Source organism: Tachypleus tridentatus, chromosome 10 (assembly GCF_004210375.1).
Source record: "Tachypleus tridentatus isolate NWPU-2018 chromosome 10, ASM421037v1, whole genome shotgun sequence".
Classification (NCBI taxonomy): domain Eukaryota; kingdom Metazoa; phylum Arthropoda; class Merostomata; order Xiphosura; family Limulidae; genus Tachypleus; species Tachypleus tridentatus.
Window position 1 is genome coordinate 133219395 of NC_134834.1, and position 21746 is coordinate 133241140.

The 21746-nt window shown below is 31.5% G+C and overlaps 1 protein-coding gene across 1 annotated transcript in view; it reads left to right on the forward strand.

Moving 5' to 3' along the window:
- LOC143230355 (rho-associated protein kinase 2-like) overlaps positions 1-21746 on the forward strand; it is a 115117-nt gene that overhangs the window by 21322 nt on the left and 72049 nt on the right. The window contains 7 exon segments of the mRNA XM_076463785.1: positions 622-722; positions 2044-2103; positions 7674-7751; positions 8831-9006; positions 15107-15191; positions 15755-15899; positions 17374-17512. Coding sequence (XP_076319900.1) covers positions 622-722; positions 2044-2103; positions 7674-7751; positions 8831-9006; positions 15107-15191; positions 15755-15899; positions 17374-17512 — 784 coding nt within the window.

The following is a 21746-nucleotide window of genomic DNA, read 5'->3' on the forward strand; positions in this document are numbered from 1 at the left end:
CTTGAAATTAATTTTCTGACCTTTAGCCTGTCTGCATGCAGTTAATTGGCATTTAAATATCAGAATTCCACTGCCAAGCATAAAATATAGATAACTAGCAAAGGTGCTATTCAACTCAGGTTAAAAAATAATACTAAATGGGAGTGTGGGATGCAACCTTCTACTACTTTTGACTGTAGTATACAATCTGTTGTCCCATGCAAAGTTACGTGTGCTACATGCACCATTAAATGTAACTTTTGTTACTGACCATTGAGCTCAGTTGAGCCCTCATTCATAAAATTAAGGTGATAAAATTGAAACTAAACCTTTTATCCTCTAATAGGTTTTGAAACAAATCATAATTGTTGAAATATTTGCTGAAAGGAATTTTTAAATATAATTAAAAACCTGGTATTTTTGCACTGTGTATGAAAATAATAATTGTGAAAACAGTTGAATTTTTGTTCTGTGGGGTAAGCAATGGGGAAAAAATTATGAAACATTTAAACAAGTTTTGCCATAGTTAGCCATTAATTTAAGGTTCTGATTCATTATAATGATGGAAAAATTCCACTTGTATTGACATATATGTTTGAATAATATTGCAACATTTTCTGGCTAATTTCAATTTCATTATAGATGAATTACCTGGCAGGAATGTAGTTAGCTGTCGGATGAAGCCAAGTGACTTCATTGTGATTAAAACTATTGGAAGAGGAGCTTTTGGTGAAGTTCAGCTGGTATGCTTCAATTTTATATTTTAGTGTCATTAAAACTAAGGGAAAAGATATTTTGGTGAAGTTTATGGGATACATTTATATAATGTGCTTGTAATGATGAAAAAAAAATTGGAAGATAACATTTGTTGAAGTGGTTATTTGTATAAAATAACTTTTCTGTGATTAAAACAAGAAAGAAACGATTTTGTGTAAAGTTGACCTGGAGTATTTTTATGGTATACATTGTAAGTTGATGGTTTCTTCTGTTGACATAATCCAGATGGTGGCTTCATACATATAGTTACATGTAAACAGGAACAGATGGCTTACCTCAGGTGTGAAGCTTCTTTCTTGTAGAAACTTTTCCTGTTGGAATAATTTGTGAAAGTTAATAAACTTTGTCACAAGTAAAGTTTATTTTTAAAATATTTTTTTAGTTTATTTGTTCTTCAATGAAGGTTAAGATTTATATACTTGATGAAGAGTTGGTATTGCTTAATATAGATAAATTACTGTCAGTTTTTTTTCCTTTTAACACAACATTTAAAGTATTTGCTTTTAGCTTTAGGTGTTGTAAATGTGACTTAAGTTGCATAAATACATATTAATTATACAGAATGTTAAGTTACATTTTAATAATCATGTTTAAAATTGTTTCACAAGTAAAACTTGCAAGGAATATGACATAGCCTAAGGCTAAATTTACTAGTTTATAGACAATAAAAAGAGAATTTATCAGATATCTTTTATTTTAGGCTTGATGGAACATTTTATTTGCAGATTTTCTTTGATAGTGTTATATTTCTCAAACTGCTTAATTGATTAGAAATTGGTAGTAAACTTTTAAATGTTTGTAACTTGCATGAAAGGTAGAAATAAAAATTGTGGAATTTAATTTTTCAAGCTTGGTAGTGTAGTTTTTGGGGAATAAAAAACTATTTCAAGATCTAAACTGGAATTCTCTTTACAAATAATCTAGTCTGTCTTCCTAATTTATTGTTTTCATGCACTTGTTTAGATGCTAATTATGAATATTACAGATATCATAAATAATTGCCCAATGAAACTATTACTTGACAAACTTTAAAAGCTGTTAAAATTACTTTTAGGAGAAAAAAACTAATGATTTGGTGAAATGATCTTTATCGGGAGATTTTAAACTAACTTTTCTTGGTTCCAATTAAAATGAGTGAACCACATTACAAGCTTTATAAGCAATACCTAAGGAAATAACATTTGTTATTAAAAAGATAATTTTTTTCTATTGTCAAAAGTGTCAAGTAGTCATTATATTATTTTTATGTTTTTCTTCAAAAATAACATTAAACATTGAAATGTTCAGGTCCGACAGAAGTTCACAAGACAAGTTTATGCAATGAAACTCCTTAGTAAATTTGAAATGGTAGGTAAAAATGTTCAGAACTGTTGAATGAATGAAATATAAAGTATTTATTGTATATTTTCTGTAAATCTAGTAGTTTTAACTATTTTTATAGTTAAACATGTTTTAAGTAACTATTGAAAGAAGAAAATGTATCCTTATGAGAGAACTGATTAGAAAAAATTAAAAAAAAGGGTTTTATTTGAAATTTTATAGTTAAACATGTTTTAAGTAACTATTGAAAGAAGAAAATGTATCCTTATGAGAGAACTGATTAGAAAAAATTAAAAAAAAGGGTTTTATTTGAAATTTTATAGTTAGATATCTAATTGATTTATTCTGTATTGCATATTGGTATATACAAGACATTTTAATACTAGCAATAAATACCCTTATCACAGCAAATTGCTGTTTTTCTCTAGTTGGAGCCTAATTGTTTTGCTTTACAGCTTCTTCAGAAACATTTTACTGTAACTAGACTGTACAGGGCTTCAAAATGTTTAAATAATAAGTAATAAAACATTTTGATTATGTAAAATAATGTAAAAATGAGAGTACCAAAAGAAATGCAAACTAGAATATAAGGATGATACAACTATACATAGATCATTTGTACATCACTTTCAATACTGAAATTTAATGCATCATTGTAAAATTCACAAGCACAAAATGGTCATGAAGTTGGTTGAATTAAACAACTTGACTTGGTCTTCCTTGTACATAAGTCCAGGATGCTAGTTACATTAAATTAATGTCTACTGTGATATGACCATGATATTATTATAAACAGAATGGAATACCAATAGTCAGGAATATGTAACTTACAACTGCAGTAATATTGGAATCAAGTGTATGTTTTACAGTGTAGAATTAAATTTTAATGATGAAAGTCATGTAAGGATGATATGTATAGTTTTATCATTCCTATATTTTTGTTTGCATTCTTTTTGGCACTGCCACTTCTGCATCATTTTACATGTACAGAATTTTTTTATTAATTATTTTATGATGTTTTTTCCCTGACTGAAAGTTAGTGTATTCTATGAACATTTGTAATAAAACTTAATATTACTTGTATTTATTTTTTTTTACTCCTTCACCTCGCATAATATAGAGGTTGGCTCACCATAGACACTAATTGTATAATGTATGAAGAATTTAGTATTTTACATGTTACAGTAACCTAATGTTAATTTATTATTGGTTGGTAATTCCTGTTTCGTTCAGTGCTTAAGTTTTTTTAAAGGAACACAATATTTCTATAAAAAAGGCTAACTTTAAGGTGTAATGATAACATTGTTTACACTTGAATTATATTTTCTTTAAATTACAAACTACAATTAAGTGATGACATTGTGCACTGCCCAAAAACACACTGAGTGGATTTATGTTTAAACTGATGTTAGTGATAAAGTAGTTGTAGAGTTATCTCAACTGAAACATGAAGAAGAAAAATAAACAACTTGGCGAGTTGGTCACTTTCTGGTTTACAATCTTAGCATTGATTTCTTGCCATGTTTTGGGGTTTGTTGGGTAGAGATATAAAAAAGTGAGTTGCAGTCATATTTTAAAGTAAAACTCTCTGTCAATGTTGATATTTTTAGCATGCATATTTGTATTATGCTTATTGAGTACTTTGACTCTATCCCTACATAGTGTACAGATTGTGATTCTAATCCAATCTAAAGCATGCATTTCTACAGTGTTTTTTGACATGTTAAGTACTGAAGCTTATTGTGCAAAGAAAGATATTGTTGAAATAATGAACTGTTACTTGTAGTGAAAATAAGTTCTGTCCAAGTTACAAATTGAAATAACTTAAAGATACAATTAAAAATAAATTAATATTATAGGCACCATTCTAATGTCCTTATTCATCTGTGGTCATAGTTGAATAAGAACAAAGGATGATACTTATACTTTTGTTTTTTTGTTGGTTATTTTAATCCTATCTTGTTATTTATATCTGTAACTTTGATAGAACTTTTGTACATTACAGGCAACAGTTAGTTATTTCAACAACTTTTCTTTCAACAATAAGCTTTACTGCTTAATATGTCAAATGCATTCTGTAGAAATGCATGCTATAGATTCTATTAGAATTTATTATTTAAACCATTGGAAATTTTTTATCAGTTACAGTTTGTGTTTCAGTGGAACAATTCTGAAGAAGCTGTAAAGTGAAACATTGAGTGTCCAGTTAAAAAAACATAACAGTTTGGTGCTATAGAGTAGTTTATTTCTAGTGTGAAAATGTAAATACAGTGCTTTTTGTCAAATGCAGTTCTTTTGAATTAATTTGGAATGCATGTTAATCCAAGAGCTATTTCCTGGCATACTTGTTGTGATTGCACTCTCTTAAAGAGCTGTGGTTTGTTTCTCGAGGATCCCATGCATGCTTCATGGGTATATGTAGTCCATTGAATATGCAATTCAGCCCTCTTTTCTTTGATGAAATGGAAACTTTCCATCTTGTGCAGTCTGTAAAGCAAACTCCTACATTTTGGTTAGGACAGTTGATCTTGTTGTAGTGCATATGGAAGTATTGAAAATTCTAGTGTATTCATATGTTTAGTCAAACATGTGCACAAAGTTTATATGTTGATATAGGATTTTTCCTAATGACAATACATGTATAAGTGAAACTTTAAAACAGGTTACACGTGCATGCAAATTTAAACTTTTCAAAAATTTTTGGTTTTAGTAACAGGTTTTCAATAATTCATCTGCCCAAATTTTGAACATAATATTAATATCTTTTTATCAAGTAAGGATTTTTTTAACAAATCAATAGGGAAAAACTTATTTAGATCAAAGGAAGGTTATTGGTGTCAAATGATTATGCATCCTCATTCATCCTGATTTATTTTTGTGAAATCTGAGTCTTTTAGTCACAAAACTTTTGTGGTTTTTCTTTTGTGCCCTATGTCAAAAGCATCTTTTTTCAATGACCAATAGTAAATCAGCTATCATGTAGATGTTCCACCTTCTCTGATACCTCCTCTCCATTTTCCTGATGTCTTGATAAAACCTTTCACCTTATTATTTGCTGACAACACCAAGATTTTCAGGAAAATATTTAGTATGTGAGTTTAGGAAATAAACTTTCAAGCTAATATTACAACCCAACTCCTTGAATTTATCAACCATGTTATTGACGGTATTTTTGTAATTTGGATTGTTGTTCTTTCCAAAAAAGTTGTCATTAATATCTTTAAAGACAGTCCATGCTTTTTTTTTTTTAACACTCCTACGAAAAGTGGGGCCTAATAGGCCCCAGAGCAACTTGAAAGGTTATTAATATTAGGCTATTAATTTTGTATTTAAATGAAATTGCCATTTAAATCCATTAATGAATGGATTAACGAGATTCCCACTGTCCCTATCTACTATCTAGCGAAACCACAGCCAGGGGAACGGGCTTGGAGAAATCAGGACTAGAAACGTCTTTTCGTAGGAGTGTTAATTTTCCTTATTGTCTTTTCAAAGTGTTTATCCAAAGTAAATTTCTTAATCTGAGGCCCCCCCCAAAAAAAATCCTTTTAAATTTTACTTCTGAAAAAAAAAACTGGGAGTTGCTCTCATACGTACTTGAAATAGCCACCATCTTTAGCTAATGAATTTATAAACTGCTTCAACAAGACCAGTTTTATAGAAAGTGGAGGTTATATGACTTTCTTTGTGTCAACCAAAGTTTCAGGTTAAGCATTTTTAAATCCTGATATCAGTCTGAGTGTGCATGGTCATTGCTTCTTTGTTCAGTGCTCATTTCATGCTCTGCTGTCCCATTCACACAAAAAACAAACTTTGTATAGTTGGATTGTTGGCCCAATAACATACAAAAAGACTTTCAAGCAATAGGAACAGATGCATATTTGTTGCCATTGTGGAGGAGAACACCTTTTAGATTTCATTTTGAAGAAACAGTGATGAATAGTTGTCACTCAATTGTTCTGCAGACTGCATCTTCTAGCACTGATGTTAATTCAGCAATATTGTTGCAATAATTCAATGAACCTTCTTATGAAAAGTATACTGTAAAATGATCTCCTGGGAAAAAAGTAAGTTCTTAGCCTAAATTATGCACCACAAAATCTCTGAAGAATCCTTTGTAGGGCCTAAATCTCTCACTAAATCATTAAGTTCACTTTGTATGAAAAGTTGTGGTTCACCAGATATTTCAAGGTAAAAACATTCCCTTTCATCATTTGTGTTGACATCAGATTCAAAATTAGATTTCACAGAGTCTCCAGTGGAGTAGGTGTAGGTACATCAAGTTCATGAGCAACAGATCTGATTGTAGATTGGTGATTCAGATAAAAAAAAATTTTTTCAATATTGTAGGCTTGTACATTATATGAGCAAAAATAGCAGTCATCTTTGTGGTTTCTAGGCTCATGCCAGACCATTGGAATTCCAAAAGGCAAAATATTTTTTTTACCTTTATTCCATTGTCTCAACTGTTTAACACAAATGATGAATACTTTATACAGAACTCATGATTTGTATTAGCCCCCAAATTTTATTCCAAATGACACAAAATATGTTTCTGATGAATTCTGTAATATTTTGCCTTAGTTTCATTTTAACAAATGTATAACAGAATATTTTTCTGTCATTTACACAAACTCTTCTTGCCATAGCAACAAATAAATATATGAGTGCATGCATGAACAAATACTATCCAGAAATGACATGCCATGTGGCCTTTTAGCCATTTTTATTCTAGAAGTATGTTTCTCGTGGGTTTTATAATGATAGGTAAGTTCTCACGTCACAATTAGTCTAGAGAAATCTCTAGCTAGTGGTTGTCAATGCTTTAAGCATAAGAGAATGTGAGCCATTTTCAATGACAATGATTCACTTACATAAAAGTACATATGTCATTTTATGTAAACTGTGTGATTGGAAAAAATGGATATTCTTAGATTCAACATACAGGAATTAATGTAGAATATGTACAGATTTCAATACAATAAGACTGTTGCAGACTTGTGTTATTGAACAGGCCAATGACTACAGATGAGAACAGGTATCTGAAGTCTTTTCTTTATGAACATACATATTATGCAGAACTAACATAATCTGTTCGTTTTTCAGCAAGTTACACAACTAAGTACTTGTACATTTGTTGAATAATAGTGCTTTCTTTTGGTCAAATATGCACTCAAGGAATATTATTATTTACAGCTAAAAATAAATGAGGTGCTAGTTTTACATGTGTTTAAACAACCAAAAATGGAAATGGTTGCTAAGTATATGTAATAAATGAAAAAAAAATCAGAAAGCATACTGTTACATACAAGCACAGATATTGTTCAATAAATATATTTCATTTTCATTTAGAATAGATAACCAATATTCATGTAGTATGTTATGATTTTAAGCTTGAACATTATAGTAAAATTTTTGCTTTGTATCATACTACTATTTAATGATATACCTGTTACAAACAACTGCCATTATTATTTTGTGTTTGTATATTATATTTCTGCTAGCTACACAACCAAAATACCTTTTTTAAGTTTTATAATGGGTTGTAATATTACTTTTGATTCTTTGAAGAAATGTGTTTTTTTTCTGTTATTTAGATTAAAAGATCTGACTCTGCATTTTTCTGGGAAGAACGTTTTATTATGGCACATGCGAACACAGACTGGATAGTGAAAGTATGTTTATTTGTATTGGATTGGCTCATGCCAATAATCTGAATTAAAAGGGTTTTCTTTAATTTTTATTGTACTGAGCATTATTATACTGTGCTAATTAACAAATAAAGATAAAGCTAACACAGGAATTTGTGACATAGTAAATGTGCAATGTGACTGTCAAACAGCAATTTCTGTGAACTGTTTGGACTTCTAGTCCTTATTTTTTGTGTCAGGCAATGAAAATAGAAAAACATAGGTATTTACAGATGTGTATTATTGAATACTTGAAAAATCTTTGTTGCTGTGAAATATTTCTTTTACTATTATGTGTATAAAAATATAAGTTTAAGTATTGAAGTTAATTGCAAGTTTATATCTGAAGACAGTAATGAAGACAAAAGCAAATTGTGAACTAAAAATAGTTTTTATCTTTCTCTGCCCATTTTCTGCACTTGGTACTTTAAGTTTTGACTTAAATATGTATATTTGAACTGAATACTTTTTCTCTTGAAATTTATAATCACTTTCATAATGCGTGTTGATTATTAATGTTTAGTGCTGCAATTATTTATTAAGTAAAAGATGCGTTTTAGTCATGAAAAATATACGTTCAAGTAAATTTCATAGGGTATAGTAAAGACTTGATCAGCTTCATTGATAGTTTAGCTTATGTTTGCAGTCACTAATATTTCGGATTTTATCTTTTTTTATCCTTTTTAGTTTAAATGAATATATTTACTGAACACAGACAAAGTAAGTCTTTCTTGCTACATTTAGAAAGCAACAATTAAAAGGATTTTTAACATTATTATTGTATAGCTGAAACCGTATTTATGTTAAAATTGAACCCTACATTAATTTCAAGGAAAGACAATACATTTAATCAATGACAAAAATGTTTAAGACATTTTGGGAGGAGAGTAGATTAATGAAAAGTCTTTCTGACAAGTGATGTGGTATCAGTGAGATTGTAGTTGAATCAATTTAGTTTGCATCTTTTTGCAATGGAATTTGTTAAAATTTGATGCATTAATATCTACTAAGTAGATATAGTTAAGAACTTACTATGTGTTATTGACTTTTATTTCCTATCTCAGTTACACTTTGCATTCCAAGATAGTAAGTATCTTTATATGGTGATGGACTACATGCCTGGTGGTGACTTAGTCAATTTAATGAGCAACTATGATGTGCCAGAAAAATGGGCCAAGTTTTATTGTGCTGAAGTGGTTCTAGCTGTGGATGCCATTCATTCCATGGGCTTTGTTCACAGGTTAGTAGTCCAAAGGATATTGTGTATAGTATAAGTGTGATAAACTCTGCATATATAATTTTTCTGATGGTCTTAACTTACAACAAGTAACCTATGGTAATGTACATATTTCAGAGGCAGACGATATAAATGCTACCAATTCAGAATAGTGTTGGTGTTTTTACTCTTATCTGGGGCAAGTAATAATCATATTTTTTGTTGTTAACCTGTATACTGCATTATTTGATTTTTATGCTAAAAAATAAAGTTAAATAATGGCTTGTATGCTTTATGTTAAATATGTCCATATGTAAGTTTCAAAATCAAAGTGAACATCTGAACTACATTTATAATAGAAAATGGTCTCCCACATCTGTGCTGTATGTGTTGAGATTTTACTTTGTTACATTCTTACTATCAATGTATAGCAATAAAGTTAATATTTAACATTTATTGTTAATTTTTATATTATTTAAATTTTAACTCCTTTCAAAAAAAAAAAAAAAAAAGCCCAGCATAGTCGTATGGTTAAGGCACTCTACTTGTAATCTGAGCGTTGTGGGTTTGAATTCTAGTCACACCAAAACATGCTTGCCCTTTCAGCTGTGGGAGTGTTATAATGTGACGGTCAATCCCACTATTCATTGGTAAAAGAGTAGCCCAACAGTTGGTGTTGGGTGGTGATTACTAGTTGCCTTCCCTCTAGTCTTACACTGCTAAATTAGGGATGGCTAGTGCAGATAGCCCTTGTGTAGCTTTGTGTGAAATTCAAAACAAACCAAATCAGACCATTAAAAAAACCAAAAAACCCTGAAGCAAAATTCTTATACTTCTGTTTGGTGCACAATTTCAGTTAGTTATTACAGTATTTTAACAGTTGTACTTCGTAACTTGAGAACAACTCGACTAAACTGAATCTTCCATATATAAAGAGTCTGTGTCAATTGCTTTGTTTACACATTCTTCTCTCCAGTTCTGTAGGGCATGTTTAGAAGGAAGAGAAATTAATTTCTTGGAATCTTTGACAAGTGCCAGGCCTACTCTACACATACATTTGTGATTTCTCAGCCAATTACACATAGTTTAGTTATATGTTTGGAACCAATGGAAAAACTACATTTTGAAACACTACTTCACAACAGTTATTTTAAAATTGGCCCAAAGAATTTCATAGAGAATTTGTCAAACACTCTTAGCATTATTACTGCTTGTGTCCTCACTAGTGCTTTAGCATTATTTCTCACCTACAAGTATGTTTGTTAAATAGACAATTAAATTTTATGCTGGTTTTTTGTTTCATATTTTAGTTAATTATGTGTTACGTATGTGTTAAAATGTATGTTAGAATGGTTTAATGATACTTTTAGATACCCCTTGATGTGGATCCCTGTACGTGGTGAGGGGACCTCCCAGAAAAGGTTCTGTAATTTCAGTTTACCTCCTCTGGGATCTAAACATCCTCCTGCATGTTTGCCTTGCATGGTGACCTGTGAAGGGGAGGAGAGGATCCTGGTGGTTGAGGGGTCCAATTCCAACACAACACTTTGGTTTTGAATTCCTGTAGAAAGGCGGTCTTGGTGCCCCCCCCCCCAAATCAGACGGCTAGCCCATTTGGGCCAGGATCAACTGAGTGCCAGCATAGGACGTCCTCAACAGGTGTAGTGGACATTATGTCTGATACTAGTATTTGGGTATTGTGCTCAAAAAACCCTGGCATTGCTGCAGTGATCTTATATGGCACTGTACTGCATCCCCTCATAGGGCTCCATGGTGGGTGGGGTCAGTGGGCACTGATTTTTTTTTTTTTTATTATGGATACTCTTCAAATAAAAAAAACAAACAAGCATGACAGTATAGAGAAAAATCTGACTACTGGCAAATGACCGTGCATTGATGACTCTGTACGGTCAAACTCAAACTCACAACTTGAATTTGTTCTGCAATTTTTAATTATACATTCTTGAACTAAAAAAACACTTATTGCAGATGTCTCCATTTTTTATTCAGAAGGATTTAGAATGGCTTGATATATCATGTAATTTTCCACCACAATACATGAATTAAGTTTCAGGTGAACTAGAATGCTAATCTTCTGTTGACAAACCCATGATCTATACAAATGTTTTTTGTATAAATAACGCCCTCTCTGGCTTCTACACCTTATCATTGTAGGATCATAGCTAAAAGAGTGAGTAGAGATAAGTACGTACTGTTAAGTAAATATTTTCATAAATAAAAAATGTATTTATTTCCAATAATACTTTTCTTTTAAGCTGTCCCACCCTTCCTCCTCACAAAGATCTAGTGTTAGAGACTGGGATTGAGTCAGTCTCAAAAGAATTAAAACATCATCTAAATGGTCTGCTCGTATAGAGGGTGTATGGATGTAGGAAACAAAGCTGATAGTAGAGTAATAGCTATAAATGTGAAAAGAGTTAAGTATTAATGGAAATACATTTTTTGATTGAAGAAAATATTAATTGGAAAATATTGCACATTATATTTTATACATAAACAAATCAAGATGTGTGGACCTGTTAAAAACATCAGTGAAAACAGATGATGGGTTAAAATAGGTTTCAGTTGATACTGATTTATTTGTTAAGATGATCAGATCAAATTTTATCATATATTTGTGGAGCTAAATCTTTTCAGAAACATAATAAGACATCTAAAGTAATTAAATTACAGATAATTTTATGAATTTTGATTTTAAAATCAGGATAAACTCAAACACTGTAGTCTTGTATGTATTTCTATTGAAGCATTTTAAAATGTATTCTTGAAGAATAAAAAGTTTCTATGCAAAACAGTACTCAAGGTAAATGTCTGTAGATAAAGAATGGCATGGCAAACTTCTTAGTAATGTTTAAAGTTTCAGTGTTATTTATGTGCATGGTAAGTTTCATAAAACATTAACTAAAATTTGAGAAACAAAGCCAATTTTTGGCATTTAACTCTTTCAGAATGGGGATAATTTTGTGAACACATCAGGTTTTAGTGAGTTCATTCAAAATTTAATTAAATAGCTTTCTTCTTATTGTGTGTAAAAAAACTTGGCATAAAACAGTTAATAATCCAAATTTTAATATTATTCATGTTTTAAATTCCTAATTTCATAATGTAATATTTTAAAAAAATCCTCAATTTCCACTAGGGGGAGAAGTGTGATGTTTGCTGCCTGGTATCCTGTCTTCTCTAATTTATTTACCACCCATCTAAGAAGTACAAAATTTAATGTAAATTACTTATTATGATATCATCATCACTCAGGCAAAGTATAATTTACATGACCTTCAATCGTATTTAGTTAGAGAGCAATAAAATAGAAAATCAGACCCCTCTTGTCACATTGTCTTTCAGAAATTGTACTTTCTGACATTTAATACTATATTATTCATAACCAATAAAAAGCCAAGGTTTTAGTCTTATCAAATGACATACATTATATAGTTTTCTGTATAGAGAATTGTCAATTTCACTTCAAGTTCAAGCTTGATTTTCACAGGAAACAGCTGAATTTTTGCTGGCTGTTTTCATATAATTAGAAAACCAGAAAAATGTGATAGTTATAGGTCATTCTCTGCATTATTTAATTAAATAAAAAAGTTATTTACTGCAGTAGTGTCATCAGTATATTAAAAGTGTTAACTGTCATTAACAGTCAACAACAACAATAACAAAAATTATTGTTTTTCATTATTGTAAAAAAATGAAAAAAAAAGTTTTGTTACATTAGGTTACAAATAATATTTTATTCCAATTTTCTGAATGCTAAGTTTATTTATTATGTCTGTTATTGTGCAGCTATATAATGTGAACTGAATAATAGCCAGTGAAACTTCACTTTAACTATGTTTGATAGATTAGGTAAAATAAAGAACAAATTTTTTTTTTCTTTTGGAATATGCTCGTAAGTAGCCTGTGCACTGTAATTTGATAAGGTAATAAGAGCTTCACATACAGCAGTTGATTTACAAATCTTATTTTGGAAATATTAATTTAAACATGGTTAAAAATGCAATAAAACAATAACATTTAATTATAAACAATTATATGTTACAAGTTTAATACTATTTAGGAAAACAAATGTTTCATGTTACAAGATGAAGTCATTCTAGAAAGAAAAAAATATAACTTAGACTTATTTCAAATTTTTTATATTGGTCAAATTGACTGACCTTGTATGTAGGATGTGGGTAGAGTAAATAGCTGATAGATGTAAAGTTTTACTGAAAATAACATTTTATGATTATTTAGGAGGTTTGAGATTACACAAATAAAATTAGAAAATTGTTATTTCAAATTATTGAAAGTATTTTTAATCTTAACATGAAAATCACTTTGCACTGAGACTGGTATACATAACTGCTCTATATTTACAGACAAGCATTTATTAAAAGTACTTTAATTTTTTTTTCTGTACAAAAGTCATATGTAGAAAGTCTGTCAAATTTTGTGAGGATACACATACTCTATTAAAAGTTGTAGTATGAAAACTGTAATGAATACAAAATACTTGCAAATTCACTCAACTCAAGCAAGCCTGTGTGGAAAGAGTTAACACTTTCACAACAGGTCACAGGTCAGAGGCCATGTCATTGTGTTTGTTGACTTGAATTCAAAACTTTATTGAACTACTGTTTTATGAATTTGTATCAGTAAGTTTGGGATCAAATTGTAGATATAAATCAAACATTAATATTATATAGAAGTTAATTCCTTAATTTAAAAGTAAATTTTAAAATAACACATTTAAATATAATTTTAGTGGGTCACGTGATATGTTGAATGCAGTGCTGTTTAAAATTAGATGTTTATGATGTCAAAGTACTATGTCTATAGTTTCATGCTAATTGGAAATTCGAATTACCAATATTAACAGGCTAACATATAAAATAAGTACCTCGTATGTTTTAATTTTGCTAAGATAAATAAGGCTTATGTACTTAATCAAACACAGTTGCCCCCTTCACCTCTTTCCATTTTTGGAAATGGTCCCTTATACACACTTATTTCAATATATGATGTGAATAACCAATCAACATCTTGGAAATCCCCCTTGTGGTTTTCTTGTCCACTATAATCTGTGAAAAGACTACTGTGTTTTTTCAAATCAAGATTTCAAGAAGGTAGGTTGTGTTTTTAGTCTCCTTGAAGTTTCATATTTTTCTAAACCTAAGTACATCTTAGCTACTAAGCTTAATAAATTATAGTGTAGTGCTGTGATATCTGTGTAGTTATTTATGATTTTTGATTATTTAACCATATACATAAAACCTAAAAACATTTTGTTTGTTATTCTCCACATGCAAAATTTTAAAAGGCTTTGCAACCTGTGTCCAGTAGCAACCAACTTCAAAAATCGTAGGTAGAAGAGATAATTGCTTTTATATTTATTGTCCTACATTTTAAGAAAACCAAGTTTGATAATTTATTTCTAAATAGTAATAATCTACATATATCTGTAATGTGTAATTGAAATGTGAGTGAATATTACAAAATACTAGTCCAATAAAACCCAGATAGATAGAAAGAAGCATAAATTATAAATTTTTTTATGTTGGTTATGAGATTGGTCAGGTGAAAAAAACCCACATACTTAGGGTATATAAAATAACATAAAATATAATTTTTCCTGAAAAGAAATATTTGAAATGTATGTAGAAGGTTTTAGAGATTATGCAAAAAATAGTTGAGATATATGGGAAGAATAATTTTTAATTGTAACATGAAATCATTTTGCACCAATAGACTAGTAAAGAAACACTCAATGTTTTCACAAATAAATCTTTTAGAAAAATGTTTCATGAAATCTAATTTGTTGAGTACGAAAGAATTGTAATCTTTACTAAAATTGAACTATTTTTTGATGCTCCATCAAAAGTTATAGTACAAATACTTAATGTGTGCAAATGTGCAGATGAACTCGTGTATTATACCAAGCCAATTGTGAAAGGGTTATGTGAAACCTTGGAGAATGTACAATTATGTTTGAAAAGTCATAATGAACATTTATCTTTAAATAATTGTGTGATATACAATGAAGTATTTCTTAATGGGCATTTATTACTTTACTTTGGTATTCATATAGTTAAAGAACTTTCCATCATGTTTACAGAGATGTGAAACCTGACAACATGTTGCTGGACAAACATGGACATCTCAAACTGGCAGATTTTGGAACTTGCATGAGAATGGATCAGGTGTGCACAGTTCAGTCTTTGGTCACCTTTAAATGAATTGTTTATAATACTTAAGAATTATTTTCCCTTCTCTGAAGATTTTTGAACAGCTTTTTACAAGGTTCATTGAGAACTGTTATATTAGTTTGTTGCACAGGTTCTAAACATTATAAATCTGTCCACATCTGTTTTAAAATATCTAGGTTGATTTTTGGTGATATAAAATTATTACTCTTAATTGATAGTCAAATATATTATCTATATTGTTTTTCTGTTATATGAAACAAGAGTTAATTTACCTGTCTACTAATTCTAAATGCGAAGAAATAGTGTAGAAGCAGTTTGTGTAATTAATTATCTAAATATATTTAAGGCTTTGCTGTATATGTTAATAGAAATTCATTTTCATTACACTGTTGCACAGTATTAATAGGTACTTTAAAAAACATTATTTACTTGATAGATCCTCATCTTTCTAATTTCCATATATTTGAAGAATTAAAGTTGTTTTTAACTTAGTGTTTTTATTTACTATTATTTGGTAGGTTAACAGTTTTTATATATAGAACTATGTTCATATTAAGGATGGTCTTGTGAGATCTGACACAGCTGTGGGAACCCCTGACTATATATCTCCTGAAGTCCTCAAATCCCAAGGAGGAGAAGGGTTGTATGGGAGGGAGTGTGACTGGTGGTCTGTGGGTGTCTTTTTATATGAAATGTTGGTTGGTAAGTATTTCTCATATTCATCACATGTAATTTGATAATTTTTCTTCCACTGTACAGCTACCACTTTGTAGTCATATTGTTGATTTTGAAGCAAGTTAATATACTATAACTGTCACTTGTTTAAGGATGAAAAAAGTGCATTCACTGATTTTTTAAAACAACCATTAAATTCTGGTAAAAATTAAAAAATAGAGATTTTACCCAGTAACGATAAAGTATTTAAATAAAAGGTTTAATAACTAACAATACAAGAAATGTTTGATTGGAGTCAAAAGATTTTAGATACTTGTGAGTGGCAGAAAGAAATATATATATACACAAATAATTTTGAGCAAAATCTTTAGTTATGTATTTCTTGATGAATGAGTCTTTTTTTTTTAAATTAACTCTTCAACTTTAAATTCTTACAACATCAGTAACTCTCATGAAAGTTCTTTATAAAAATGAAACTAGTTGATGAAATAGTTTTAAATTTGTTTTGCATGATCCTAAGGTTATGTAGTTTTAGAAAAATAAGGGAATTAGATTTTTTCTACTGTTTATAGTGAAACATTTGTTAAATACAAATAATACATAGCTAATTAAAATATGTACATAAAACCTAAATGCAGTCTGTTTAACAAATTAATACATATAAGGTGAGAAATACTTGCCAACCACTAGGTATGTTCCAAGAGAACAATGAACTAAGCTTCTTTTCTATGTCATGTTACAAATTCATACACTGTTAGAGATTTTTTAAGCTATAACTGAATAGTGCAAAATATTCATTTTTTATTGGTTGTAAGTCATGTCATTCAACTTCAAACTGTCACCTAGCAACATAACTTTGACTTTGCAAGTGGTTGTGGCTGTCTTTAAGTTCAGAAATATGAGAATGTAAAACCCTTATCAAGAAATTTTTGGAAACTTTCCAAAGACTAATGAAAGACAGATGGAACTTTAATTTGACCTTGGATGCTGACAGTCTTTATTCTTACAGTATCGTAAAGTTTAGACTTATAAACACAAGTAGATTACGTGACAGCAAAAGCTGCAGTAATAAAATGTTTCTTTTTAAAATAAAGAAATAAAACTTAGATAATATAAAACATTAAGTTGTAACATACTTGATAATAGTACCTTCATTAAAATACATTCTTATTAAAGTGGTTTAATTAAATTTTGAATACAACTCAATAACATGTGCAGAAGGGATTTAAAAATGGAATTATTATCAGATTAAATGCGTCTTTCAGATGGTTGAAAGTAGATTAGTTAAAATGCATTTTTGTCATAAGAACATTTTGATGTATTAGTTTTGTGTTTTCTTTCAGATTTTACATTTGTAAACTGCTGTGAAACTGTTGCTTTCTATTTTTATAACTAGCATATTAGTTGCTAATTATAACACTACAAATTGATAATCTAAGGAAGAGCATAAAATACATAACCTATTCTTGGTTAGAATTTTGAAAGATTAATTGTTTTCCAGGTGACACTCCTTTCTATGCTGATTCTCTAGTCGGTACTTATGGAAAAATTATGGATCACAAAAACTCTCTCCACTTTCCTGAAGACATTGAAATCTCCACAGATGCTAAAATGCTTATATGTGCCTTTCTTACTGACAGGTGATGTGAAGATGGCATTTGATTAGTCAGTGTGTTTATGCTAACTACCTATTTAAGTAGGCTTCTTTGTAGTGATAATTAAAGTAGCTTATTTGTTTTTGGTCTGCATAATTGAATGTCATAATCTGAAATATGAATACTCATGAAAGTTAACTAGAAATGTGTATGAAATGAGATTATATTTCAGAAATGCTACTCACCTCTGTAGAGAACTTAGAACTATTACCTCATATTACTATCCAAAAGTTTTTTGTATCTGCCAAACTTTAAACGAAACTTTCACCCCTACGTATATTAATGTGTACTGCACCAGTCTGCAATGTAATCAATGTTAGACTATAATCCTTTTCCAGCAGGAGAGTAACACTTCTTCCATGTGTAATAGTCCATTTGAGCACATTCTGGATGACTAAAAACTCATTATTTCCTTGTTACTTTTTTTTTGTCTCATACTTTTTATTTCATTAAGATTTATGAATTTTTGTACTTATTATTTTACTGTTAGTTGTTCAAATTATGTTAATATTTTCACATTTAGTTATGAAATTTTGAGACAAATTTCAGAGTTTGTTTATGGTTTCTTTGTCAGCACTATTTCTTAACATTATTGGCCCACTGTGTTGGCTTAGATTATAATTTATCGGTATAACTATCGAAGGTATACATACAATGGACAAACTAGACCTGCTTTGTGAAACGTGTTAAAGAGTAATTGGTTTTGTGAATAAGCTCATCCATAAACTCTCATATTCATGTTGTTGATACCTCTCAAGGCAATAACACTATAACATGCATTGCTTGTTACTGTTTTTAGTAGTGACTGAAGAAACTCTGATAGTCATGTTACCATCATTCTGTGGGTGGCTTTTTCATTCTAACCTTGGATCTATGATTACTGATGTTCTGATTCTCTTGCTTAAACTGAGCCTGCTCTGTCTATTGATTATTTTCACTTATTAACATGGGATGGGTAACTCCATATTTTTTCTTTGCTAAGTTGTTAACACAAGTATGAGACTATTTTTTTATTCTGCTTAATCTCAGCTATCATCCTGCTTGTACCTCTTTCATGGTGAGGTGGCATTGCTGGTTGATCAGTGTGTGCCCACCCTGTCCTTGTCACTTGATACACCCTTGGAGGCTGTAGCCATTCGTGTTTCCTTAGGTCATACCATCACTATTTGTTCTTTCTACCTGCTTCCTGAAGAGATCTATGACCATTCATACCTTGATGCCTGTATTGAGCAGTTACCATCCTATTTTTTACTACTGGGGGATTTTAATGGACATAATCCACTTTGGGGTGCTGCTAGTATTGATGGGAGAGGTTGTGCTTTAGAGCATAGGCTCTTGAACCATAACCTGTGTCTCTTCAATACTGGTTCTTATGCTTATTTTCATGCACCTAGTCAGTATTTTACTGCTATAGATCTTTCTGTGTGCTCCCCTTCACTTGGAGAGTCAATGGTAATCTACTGGTTAGTGATCATTTTCCTATCATTTTAAGAGAGACTGGCCGTGGTTGATGCCATCTGACTTTCATGCTTCAATGACAGTTGGACCAGGCTAACTGGCCTTCTTTCATCACTCTCTCAGAACTTGATCCTGCCATCTTGTGTAAGCCATCGATAGACATTGATGTGTGGCAGCAGTGACTGACTGTGTTGTCTAGGCAACTACTCAGTGTATTCCTAAAACCTCGACACATTTCCCACAGTATCTTTGTCCTTGGTGGAATCTTGCCTGCCACATGACAAGAAAAGCTCAAGAATGAGCTTGGAATACCTTTTATAGATATTCCGCGCTTTTAAACCATGTTGCATTTCAGCAGGCCCGTGGACATGCTCAGGAGATCAGATATCAAACCCAAATCTTGGAATCTAGCATTTCTTTTACCACCAGTTTCAAAATCGTATGGGACAAAATTTAAAAGGTCAGGGGGCAATATAATTCTGTCCCCCTCTCGATCTTGCTCTCTGGCCAGAAAGTAGCTGATACCCAGAGCATTACTGATACTCTAGGTGAAAGCTCTTGCTGGGTATCTAGCACTTCTGCTTCATCCTCTAACTTCTTAACCATCAATACTTGGGCAGAGTAATCACCTCTTTCCTTTCAGGATGATCATCTCTATGACTATAATCACTCCCTCACAGTGGTGGAACTCAAACTAGTAGTACATCGGTTGAACCTGATGATATTCATTATGAGATGGTGCACCATCTCTTGCCTGCCTCTCTTGCTATTCTTCTGATTGGCAGAAGAATGTTTTTCCTGATGCATGGTGCCATGCTATCGTACCATGCTATCGTACTCCTAAACCTGGGAAGGATCCCAAGAATCCTTTGAACTGCCATCCAGTTCCTTTGATGAGCTGTCTCAATAAGATCATAGAGAAGATGGTTAATGCTCATCTTGTTTGGTTCCTCAAATCAAACAACCTCCTCTTACCCACTCAGCGTGGGTTCTGAAGACATTACTCCACCATGAACCACCTGATTTGATTTGAAACCTTTCTCAAAGGACAACATCTTGTTTCTGTATTTTTGACTTTGAGAAAGCTTATGATACTAAATGGAGGTGTGGTATCTTGCAAGACCACTCATATAGGTTGCATGGCAAGTTACCAAATTTTATTAAAAATTTTTTTAATGAATCAGCAATTCCAGGTTTGTGTGGGTTTGACACTTTCCTATTCTTTCCCACAGAAATTTGGAGTCCCTAAGGGCTGTGTCTTGAGTGTCAGACTTTTCATTATAAAGATTAATGGCATCAGTAAAAAACTACCCCATACATTTGCAAATGGTTTCTTCCTCGACAACTTCCACATCTCGTGTCAGTTGTCAGATATGAGGTATGCTGAGCGGCAGCTATAGACTGCCCTCAATCATTTACTGACATGGAGTACAGTAAACAGTTTCAACCTTTTTTCCTCCAAAACTGTTTGCATGCACTTTTGTCGTCAACAGGGTATTCACCCTTATCCTGAACTCTGTATTGGTGAAGTTGTGCTTCCCGTGGTTCCTTAGACAAAGTTCTTGGGGCTTATATATTACTGCAAGTTGACCTTTATTCCACACATCAAGCAGCTATGTGTCAAGTGTACAAGGGTACTGAACATCTACTGTGTCCTCTCTTCTATCTCTTTAGGGGGTGGATCGATGTTCCATGCTAAAAATCTATTGCACCCTTATTCAGTCAAAACTAGACTATGGGTCTCTGGTCTATAGCTCTGTCAGGACTTCAGCCTTAAACATTGGACCCTGTTCACCATTAGTGGCTTTGGCTCTGCACAGGGGCCTTTTGCACTTTTCCAGTCCAGAGTTTGTACACCAGAATCCCGTGAACCCCATCTACACCTTCGTTAGTTGCAACTGTCTTTAATGTATGCTTCAAAACTTTGATCTATACCACAGCATCTCACATGGGGTTATGTTTTCCTTCCTTAGTGGGCCACACTTTTTCTTAATAGATGGTCTGCCACCGTTCCTTTTAGCCTTTGTCTCTAGGTGCATTTGGATGAATGGGTTTATCTTTGGATGACATAGCAGTATCTATAGGTCAGCTCATCCCACCATGGCTAATTACTATCCCCAAATGCGACCTTTCTTTGAGTCATCTAAAAAAGACAAATACTCCTGATTGGAAGTATTGCCTTCTATTTGCCGAATATCTTTCGAACCTTCCTTCCATTCCCATTTATACAGATGGTTTGAAATTAGATGACCCTGTAGGCTCTGCCATTGTTTGCCATGATTTGGTTGTTGCACACAGTATCCCCTCTACAATTTCTGTGTTCCTTGCCAAATTGTATTCCATTTCTCTTGCCCTGGATCACATAGAAGCTATGCAATACACAAACTGTACTATCTATACTGATTTTCAAAACCGACTGGCTCATTTTTCTTTAACATCTACTTTTCTTCTGATGCAAGAATAGATGGTGCAAGGATAGATCCAGTTCTACTGAATTTCAGACCATCTTGGTATTTGCAAGAATGAGATTGCCAACACTACAGCCAAGTCTGTCTGCTCTGGCACTATCATTGCTGTGCCTATTCCATACATGGTCTGTGGTTCTGTATTCAAGTCTTGGCTCTGTGCCAGTTGGCAGTAAACTTGGTGTGAGCAATGTGAAAACAAGCTTTTCCAAATAAAACCCTTTATTGGACTTTGGACATCTTGTTCCCATAAGAATCGGAAAGAGGAAGTTGTACTCACTAGACTAAGCATTGGT